Source organism: Eumetopias jubatus, unplaced genomic scaffold (genome assembly GCF_037043125.1).
Source record: "Eumetopias jubatus isolate StellerSeaLion01/CBP00866 unplaced genomic scaffold, mEumJub1_p1.0 scaffold_3, whole genome shotgun sequence".
NCBI lineage: Eukaryota > Metazoa > Chordata > Mammalia > Carnivora > Otariidae > Eumetopias > Eumetopias jubatus.
In genome coordinates, this window is record NW_028274809.1 from 78193303 (window position 1) to 78203933 (window position 10631).

A 10631-nucleotide genomic window follows, 5' to 3' on the forward strand; every position below is an offset into this window, starting at 1 on the left:
CATATCTTTTGAGTAGACCATTTGTGCATCAAAATGCTTTATTAAGTCAGATATTTAGCATTTTATTGTACAGACCCTACTGTTGTATGTGCATTTACATCTTCTAGATGAATGAAACTGACATGATGTAACTAATGAACTATCTGATATTTTTAGAGTCAGCGTATGAGGCACAGCAACCACTCCACGGAGAACTCTCCAATTGAAAGACGAAGTCTAATGACCTCTGATGAAAATTATCACAATGAAAGGGCTCGGAAGAGTAGGAACCGCTTGTCTTCCAGTTCCCAGCATAGCCGAGATCATTACCCTCTTGTGGAAGAAGATTACCCTGACTCATACCAGGACACATACAAACCCCATAGGAACCGAGGATCGCCTGGGGGATATAGCCATGACTCCCGACATAGGCTTTGAGTCTGCAGAAGCAAACAAAAAATTCATCTGTTGACAGTTTGCCATAGCACTGCTAGGATAAACCAATCATCTTAACTTGGCAAGTACAGCACAGTATTTACTGTGCTTATGGGCTGTTGTCATTTGATGCTAAATAAGGGGCAAAAAAAAAAAGTACATTATGCCCTTAAGTCTAGATGGTTATTAGATGCCCAGTCATATAGATATTTTTAAGCTCAGCATTTACATAACAGTACCTTTTGTTTTCTTCATTAGATTTAGACACATCGATTTGTAATTTAGGGTATTTATCAAGGCACATATAAAATAATTTCCCATGCTGGAAATTCCAAATGACCAGTTCCAGTTGGAACCAATTTATAAACCAATTCCTGTTGGAATTTGGGCGAATCGACTAGAAAGTCTACTTGAGCATGTTGCAGTCAATTTAAAAATCTGAAAAAAAAACACCAAAAACCTAAAATTAAGAAAATCAAAATACCGAAAGAAGCCAAAACCAGGTATGGTATTTATTTGCTGGAATTTAAATTTACACTTAAAGTTGGAATGTATATACGTTTTAACATATGTTAATGTTGACAGAATGACTTTTCAAACTTACCAAATGTATTGATAGTGCCAAAAACACCCACCTCAAATTAATGCAGAAATTATACGCTCTCCTCACATTTTAATATTTTTGTTTCTTTCCTGGCACAGCTGTTGTATTCAAAGTGTTTTGCTTTTTGTTTAGTCCCTACTGTTAGCTTGTTTGAAGTTGGCAAAAAAAAAAAAACCTCAAAATTTCTTTAGCAGTGAGAGAGAATAATATAGAGAAGCCCAATCATAGCTGATCACAGGAAATGGAAAACGGGGTGTTGTTTCCCCTTTCCTCTCTCTGAGCACAACTACATACATCCAGGAGTCTGAAGTCAGACAGGAAGGATGGCACAGATCCTCCTGAGTGCGAAGCTAAACATCTCCAGGTGGGAATTCATCTCTCCAACTTCCCACAAACATGGGCCTGTATTTCCTGCCAGCACAATTGCATATCTTTCCATTGCTTCATTCAGTCTTTGTCTTTGAATATATAAATGTTCTAGCCCTTCCCCAAATTCTTTATAGTCATGCTAAGGATTTTTGTTTTACATGGAAACATTCAATTTTGATATTGAAAGCTGCGTTTATACAAAATGATTAAATGAAAAATGTGAAAACAAATGTTGAATTTAAAAGCTTGCAATAAAAAGTAAACTCACAGATTCAGAGTATATTTGTTCACTAAAATTACAGCATTTTTATTGTCGAGAATTACAAAGAATTTGGAGATTGAGCTGCCTTATTTCTAATGAACACCCCTCTTCACCTGTTAAGTCTTGACAGTTTTTCCAGTGGCTAAAATTACAGAATTGGTGACCTTCTGTCTTATATTATCAAGGAAGCCTTAGATGCACTATGATTCAAGGAATTATTGAAATTGACCCTTTTATACAATACACCAGTATCTTTCAGAAAAGACTCTTGTTTCTAAAAGTCCACAATGCATGCATTTTTCTAAAGCCCCAGTAGGATGAGGCATAAAAATCCCTTTCTACTGGTACATGTCATGAAGCCTATATTTGGAAAACAATAATAATTTATTTCTATTACCTTATTTTCCTCCCACGCCTTTCAATATTTACGCTCTCAAAGCATGCACCCGTTAAATAATTTTCCTGACTATAAAAATAAATTCCATATTCTTGATTAGTTATACATATCTTGAACCCTATCATGACCTCCCACATTCCCTCCCCTCCTGTTCACTGTGCATACTCCATTATGAATCTGTTTAGCTATGATGAGGATGCCTATTATTATGTAAGTTATCTCACATATTTGATACAATTGAAAATATGGGCTCAGTAAATTCTAAAAGTTAACATGTGATATTGGCTTGTGAGGTTCTTTTGTCATCTAGTGAAGCTTACAGAACTTTCAGTTAAGACTTGTAAAAGAGCTCTATCCATTAGACACTTTAATAAACATTTAACCTGCCATTATTGAATACTTTGTTAGAGCACAGAAGAGCATTTTCCAGCAAACGAAAATATATTTATTACATGTACAGCACATATTTGCATGAAAAAGAAAACATTAGCCAAAACATTTTTCTATATGCTTTACTGGTTTCTTGTTTGTGCGCATTAAAGTATTTAATTGCAAAGAGTGCATCAAGGTGATAAATTTAGACTAGACAGCTGTTCAGCTTTTTCTGTAGTAGCATTAGCAATCTGGTCATTTAACTACTTATTTAAGATATTTACATTTTATGGCAGGTAGCTGCAACAGCATTTACTTATATTTCCTAGTCAGCAAGATTACCATATTCTTTCAATTTTTAAAAATCACTTGTTTTTAAAAGCTTCTTGAAGCCTTGTTTCTAAGTCTTCCATGTCATGCTGATGAAGAGAGAGGTCTGTTCAATATCTGTGCACAAAACCAATCTGTCGTTTACCATCAAGTGTCTACCTGTTTTGCTTTGCATTCTTATTCAAAAGCTAACAATCTTGGAAAGGGTATAATGTATATTTTCTTGATGGACATATTTGAAATTTTACTTTGATTTGGCATATTCTTTTCCATTCCTTTTGTAATAAGTTTATCTTCTCCAAATAAATAAGAGATATACAGTTTCCTTTTTTTAAGTGTTAGAGTTTACTGTGTAAATGATACTAAAATACAGATATATACTAAACGAAAGTTTTATTTTTGCCAAGCATATCAAGCAACTTTAAAAAATACATATTCCACAAATACTTTGTTTTTAACTTATTTTATTTCAAAATAGCAAATGATAAGCAGGAGAAAAAGTCTTACAATGTTTTGAGGCTGTTTTACCTTGTATAAATCACATATTCTGTAACTTCAGTATATGTAATATCAGAATATGTAAGTTACATATTCTGTAATTTCAGTCTGCGAACATGTAACACTGTAGACTCATGTGACAATATGAAAATGTAGTTCTGGGAAAAAAGAGAATGCAATTTGTCAATCCTGATGTTAATACTCAAGGCTATAATGTGACTCCAGTATTATAATCAACAATGTTATCTTGTTTACTCCAATATTTAAAGCAACACTTGGAAATGTTTATAAATGACTGATGATTCTCTCTTATCTTTATACAGTTCTATTGGAAAGCAAATTGAAATTAACAGTTTAGACTGATAGTCTTTCCTAATAAGAAAGTCTTAATTATGTGACGATATGTCATTGCACTTAGTCCTTAATGAAATGAATTTTTTAAATATAAAACAAATTCTAAGAAAATTATTTGTTCCCTTTGAATAATTTGTTAATTACTTTAATTATTGTTGTTTGCAAAATGTATTTTTGGAATGTTAACCACTTTTCATACCTGCATACTTGAACTTGTCTTTTGTGTGGGGGCCTTAAAATTCATAATAGGAAGCTAGGGCAGTGAAAGGTAGGGAGAGAAGGAAATTATGCCCAAAGATAGTTTGCAAATTTAAACCCTTGAATGAACATATCATAAAATGTTGTGGAGACCCAGGATGTCAGTCAAGAATGTTTCTAGGCAACCTTAATTTGCATGCTAGTGTATTTTTTTAGTTATACAATTTTATTTTGGTATTTGCTAAAAAATAAAAATGATATAATGCCACTGTAGAAATTGCCCTATATATTAATATTTATACTACCTCTTCTCTAGAGAAGACAATCTGTCTTTAAAGAGAAAAACACTTTTCAATAAGTAGTGATCAGATTTATTACTCTTACTGCTAACCTAGCTGCAAAACTAAATGCATAAATTCTTAAGATATACTTTCCCTTTAAATTTTAAACTGTTTCCAAAATACTCTTGTCACCCTTCTTTTCTTCCATCTTAGTGGAGTTTTCTTTGAATTGGTTCACAGTTTATTGGGACACAAGGTTAATTTAAGAAATCTGTCATCATAGGGAACAAAACAAACTGCAAGGGGATTGCCTTTGTGTGCAGTTTGTTAAAATATCTAGCTCTAAGCCTAAAGAGTAGATCCAAAAACTTGATATTTAAGTGCAGCTGGTTTGGAAATTCAAATTTTGTTGATCCTTAATGTCTCCTGTGGACAGTTAGCCATTTCCTACGTAAGGGTATGCATTATCTTGGACTCCCATGTCATTGGAGCAAACTTCATATAAATGTTTTAAATAAATGGGACTGTACCCCTTATTTCTTTTCTATTTCTGCCTTTGTGTTTCATGACAATGTTGCATGTTGTTTTCTTTTTAATTATATAAAACTCATCTTTGAATGACTATATGAATGAAAACATTATAGCAAATTGTGTAATAAAATTTGTTTTATTCCTTCCTCATATCTTTAAATATTGTTAATACTCTGTTATTAAGTTACTTACTCAAACTGTGTCTATAGGGCAGAGAACAGGCCACCTCTTTTACATAATTATGATCAAACTAGTCAGTACAATAGTTGTCAGCAGACAACAAGGATAACTTTTTTGTTGTTGACTTAAACAGCCAAGTTAGTCAAAATAGTTAAACTGGTTTATATGGGCAAAGAGCTACAACATTCAAAAATTACTTTTTAAAGATTTCTTCTTTTATTAAAATGAACTTTCTCAAATGAAATACCCCCTCTTATAGCAACTATTTTTATCTACTTGTGGATAGTTTAATCCCAAATGCTTCCTATAATTGAGGGGCGGTATGAGAAGACTAGAAAATTTATCTCATCAGATAAATTGGAACAAGGGCTGTAACTCCCACTTACCATGAGAAATTTACAAGTAAGAGTGAATAGCAAGAGGGTTGGAGAGTCATAGATACATATGAAATTTTCCTTTGTTTCTTTTGAAGTATGTAAAATGTTTGCAGAGAGATGGTAGAAAATGTTACTAATGAATTTAGAGTGGTCTGGGGAGTATACTGATGCATCCTCTTGGAAAATTATAAGAAGTTAAAAGAACTACATAAGAACCCAAAGTGACTGGCCTCTAGCTTTTCAATATTTTGTAAGTGTTCCTGGTTATGTTTTGAACACTCAAATTTCTCAACAAATGGCTATATTTATGTAGGGGCCACTCTTGCCCTACTTGCATGCCATTTTTCACACACTTTTAACTGAAGTCAGTGTGAATTCTGTATGCATAAGGGATGTATCGAAGATGCAGGATCATTAATGCTATATTGTTGCATACTATTTTTCATATGCCTTACAATATTTTCTGGGACGTTATTAAAATGAAAACATTTTATTGCCAAAATAAATCTATGTTGTTACTTCTTATCTGCATTAGCAGTAGAAAAATAAATAATGTAGCAAAACATATATTGTATAGTACAAAATTATAAAAGATATATATTTTGCCAATAATATGAAAATAGATTGAGGAGAAAGAAGCACATTTGTTATAGCACAAACTTATAACGAAATCCACTGTTAAATTTGGCAGTCGTATTTTTTGAAAGTATATAGATTTAATTCTAAGTTTTATCAGATTTATTTCATCTACCATCTTTTTAACTTGCTGCTTGATACTTTTCCAGCAATTTACTTCATAGCCTTGCAATCTGTGGATGTAATTTATTTTATTTTATTCCCTTGCATAAAATTTATTAAATGTTATTTTGTGATAAGACTCATACTATATTTACTGTTCTTATTTCTGCTCCTTCAGTAACAACTACTAAAAGCAATGGCAAATGAGCTTATAGGGGCCCTCTAAATTTTGGACATGTTTGAAATGTTTTATATTTTTCACAGCCTACAGTCAGAATGATAAATAAAGATGTCCCAACAACAACAAAAAAGTAAAGTATTTAGGGATTCTTTAATTTGTTTTTTATTGAATACTATTTTGAAACATAAGTTAAAGCCATTAGCTGTTTTGTTTCTGTTTTTTTGAAGGGGTGGCGGGAGGGAAAAACATAATTTTATTAAAACTAAAAATAAATAAGGCAAGTTGATGTAAAAAGATTTTACCAATTATTCTGAGGCTGTTGATATCCCAAGCTATTGCTATATCTCCAGGTACAAAGTGGACAAAAAATATTGACTTTGTCAAATAATTTTTTTCTTTCTTTAAATTTTAGTTATTTATTTTAATAATTTACCCCCTTTTATTTTTCTTATATAGGTAAATGTGTAGCATTCTACAAGGCATGCTGGGTAAAATATACTATGCAAATGTATACAGTGCTGCATGTTTTGTTCTCCCTCTGCTTTAGTGGCTTTAAAGAAAAAAAATGTGTTGTTATTTTTGTGAACAAAAACATTTAACAAAGAAAATGCAGAGTGCATGCATAGAGTATCCTAATTTCTATGGATTTGTTTTATGGAATTTAAATGTGTACAAACCAACTGCATTAATTTTTTCTTTTATATAATAAATGAGAAAACACTGAAACCAGCGTTATACCTCTCTTTATATTATTCTAGAGGTATGTTCCTATACCTCTTGCAGGAAAAAAATGTCTAAACATTTACTCTCATGACACATTCAATTAAATGACGATTTCCTGAATACTCTGCTAGGTGCTATGAGTTATTACAAAAGAGTATTATATTTGGAAGAGTGTGTAAGTTAAATACACACACCCAAAATAGAATATATTAAAATATATGTGCAAATAGGATCGAATACAATATAGAAAAAGAAGCTAGATAAACTAGAAATCCCTAAATGATTAATGTAGGAGTTATCAGAAGTTTCCAAAGGTATCCTGTACCCATAAGCATTCCATGGATGGCATATAACTTATGACTTGATATTTCACGTGCTCAGCGTCAGGTGACCATGCTATGACTTGATTGGCATTTGACTTTTCTCTCATTGCAGTGCACAAGAAGTTCAAAAGAAATGTGTACTATGTTGATTATTATCATTGCATTAACATTACACAGTGATTTACTGCAGCCAAGTTATTTCATAAACATTATCTCATTTAATCCATTTGACCATCCTGGAACATAGACAAGGCATAGATTATTAGACCCAACTACAAATGAGGAAACCAAAGATCATTGTAACTTTTCTCTGCAAAGTACTTTTATCTAAAAATACATGTATCAAATGCTTTTAAGCTGGCATACAAAACAATGCCAGGAATACAGTAAATGTTGACTGAATGTATGATACTTCAGTTATTGGAAGAATATTATATAGGACTGTCCTATCTTTTAAGGCATTTCAGCGAACAATCTGAAACTCCCAAACAGAAGAATTGCAGCTCAATGCAATGACTCCATCAACCTGGCCATATGCCTGAAGCCACCTCTCTGGTCATCAACACATCTCTTCTACTAGGATGGGTTGTGGAGAAACATCCTGTTGTCCTGTCATACAACATGCAGATTACTATAGTGGTTAGACTGTAGGCTATAACTCTTGCCTGTCTTCAAAGCCTAGAGCCAGCAGTAACCAGCTATGAGTTTGGAGCAATCACTTAACTTGCCTGTACTTCAATCTGTTTTTGTAGAGCAATTTTCCTTGTGGTTACAGGTCACATTCTCTTGTGATCTCTCTTCTTTGCATGTCCAGTAATTTTGTTATTGGATTCGAGATATTGTAAACTTTCCATTGTAGATGACTTGATCTTGTATTCCTCTAAAGAATGCTGGACGGGTTTTGACAGGCAGTCATAGATGAGTTTGAGCTGTCAAGATTTTTTTGAAGCTCCTTTAGGACTGGTCTAGAGTAGGACTTTTTTCTTAGGCTAATATAGCTCCTCTTCTAAGGAATCTGGGCTATCTACTGAATGTCCCATATATGTAGTGAGTACTCTTCACTCTGACTGAAGGGATCTCCAGAGGATTCCTGGTCCTTAGTGAGCTCTAGGAATTATGATGTTTCACAGCTCTCTGGTATTTGTCGTTTTCTTAGAAATTGTTATTGGCCAGCCCAGTGGGGTTTCTCTACAGGTACAGGTTGATACGCAAAGACTCAATGGCTCAACCTAAGTGGGTTTCTGGAGCTTTTCTCCGTATAGCTCCCTCCTTTCAGCTGCTCTGCTTCACAAATTCTAGTTACTTTGATCTCTTCGAACACTGATCTACATCTTCAACTCAAGGAGGCTGCTATGCTAGATTCAATTTGAGTTCTCAGCTCCTGTCACTGGCTAAGAATTGCCTCCAGGCAGAAAATCCAGGTAATGGTTAGATTCATCTCACTTGTGTCTCTTATCAGGGATCACAATCCTGTGCTGTGTGTTGTCCAACATCTGAAAACAGTTCTTTTTTATATTTTGTCCAGTTTCCTATTTGTTAATGATAGGAGGGTAAGTCTAGACCATCTACTCTCTCATACCTGGAAGTAGAAGTCTCGTTAACGACATTTTGCACATCACTATAATCATGGATAAATTAGTCTTTAAAAAATTTTATAAGGAGTCTGTTTTCACAAATAGCTTCATACCACTCAACAAACATTTCCAATTACTTCTATAGTAGTTCCAAATTTGTATTCCATCCCTAGATCCTATACTTGGACAATACTGCATTAGGCAAATTCCCCTCTTATGACACTTAGAAAATAACTTGGGAGACCAAGCCCTAACTTCACAAGTTAATGTGGATACGACAACCATTTAATAAGTGGACAGAGATATGTGGGGAGTTTGCAAAATGTCTTAGAGCTGCTAAAAGCACCACCTGCAGGGTGCAAGAATGGAAATATTAAAGAGTTGATGTAAATTAGTTATGCAAACAATACTGTTGTTTTGCTAAACAGCCTAGAGGGTACTTTATTATGTAAATATAAACATAACATAAAATGGATTAATATAGTAATTTTCTTTCCCTTCATATGTCTCCTCTAATTTTGGCTTTTCAGCCATAAGCCCTGAAAAAAATCAAAGGACTTTTTTCTTGCACAATTGTTCGGAAAGAGACAGGTTTTAGTCTTCAAAATTGCTCTCTGCTTTACAGGTACAGATTTTCTAGCTCAGTTAAGAAGAATTGTAGATTCTCAGGGTCTTACTTGTATTTTTCTATATATCAAGATAAGATATTTTATGGCTATTAGATGTAGGGTGAAAATATGTAGTTTATTGTTGATTTCGTTTAATTCCATTCAGCTTTTGAGGATGGAGTGTCAGAAGAGTCCAAAATGTCTTTTATAGCTTCCCCACTTCTTTCTTTCTCTTCCTTTTTTACCAAGGTTCAGGAGAATAGAAGGCGATGGGGCTGTTTCTGATTGATTTCTTTGTGAAAGAGAAGTAAACTTAAGTTTCTTTTTACCCAGTTCTTGCCTTTAACAAGACCAGAGACTAATTATCAGATTATCTGATGAATCAAAGAAAGACCTTAGAGACAAACCCACTGCTTTTCCATATGTGAAAATGGAAGCCTAGCCAAAAAATAACACATGGAAGTAGAACTCTCTCTGATATCACCTGACCTAATGATTCACTTCTAGTTTTCAACTAGATATCCCATAGCAGAGGGTTGATTAAATACAATGTGACACTTGCATAGCATGGGACATAGCTATTCTAGGTGTACAGGCAAGAAGACTGGAGGGGCAGAGAAAATATTTGACCAGCTATTTAACCAGTTTGGAATAATGGAAATTGCAGCTGGAAAGGCTAGTTGGAGCCATATTCTGGAGAAAAAGGAGTATCTAAGGTATTTGGACTTTCCTCAGTTTTATTGGCCACCAGAGATTTTTTAATAGAGAAGGAACTTGATCAAAAGCGTTGCTTGAGGCAAGATTGACTTGAAAGTGGAGGGAGATTGGAGAGGGAAGAGCCCTGAGGTACAAAGACTTCGTAAGGCGACTGCTGTTAAGTGATTGTGTAGATAATGCCACTGGCTTCAGCTGGATTTCAGGGGCAAGCGGTTTAAGAGAGACGTAAAGCTTCCCTCATAGAACCTCAGGTCTTTGCGGGGCAAGACGTGTAACTTTCGGTGTAGTGAGTATGAAAGATGGGGGATGGGCACTAGGCATTCATTTAACATATTTACATTATGGCTCTGTCGAGGAAATGCAGGGAAAAACAGAAAACTGGCGAGGACGTTAAAGCAAGCAGGCAAGAGCGATCTGTCACAATCGCAGCCCGTACTACCTCGATCCCCGGGCTCAGTCCCGCAGCCTGTAGGTCGCCAGTTTATACAAACGAGAGAGCCAAGCAGGCGCCCTTCCCCAGGCTCCGCCCCTCCGGCCGCGCGCCTGCGCCCTCGCGTACCATCCGTCTCGCCTCTCTCCTCCCCCGCCCGCGTGGTCGCC

The 10631-nt window shown here is 34.7% G+C and overlaps 1 protein-coding gene across 1 annotated transcript in view; it reads left to right on the forward strand.

Moving 5' to 3' along the window:
• The window catches only part of CACNB4 (calcium voltage-gated channel auxiliary subunit beta 4), a 236835-nt gene extending 235263 nt beyond the window's left edge, over positions 1-1572 (forward strand). Inside the window, exon 14 of the mRNA XM_088021703.1 lies at positions 157-1572. Within this exon, the coding sequence (XP_087877829.1) occupies positions 157-417 (261 nt within the window). The 3' untranslated portion in view covers positions 418-1572. The remainder of the gene's footprint in view (positions 1-156) is intronic.
• Positions 1573-10631: the final 9059 nt, after the last annotated feature.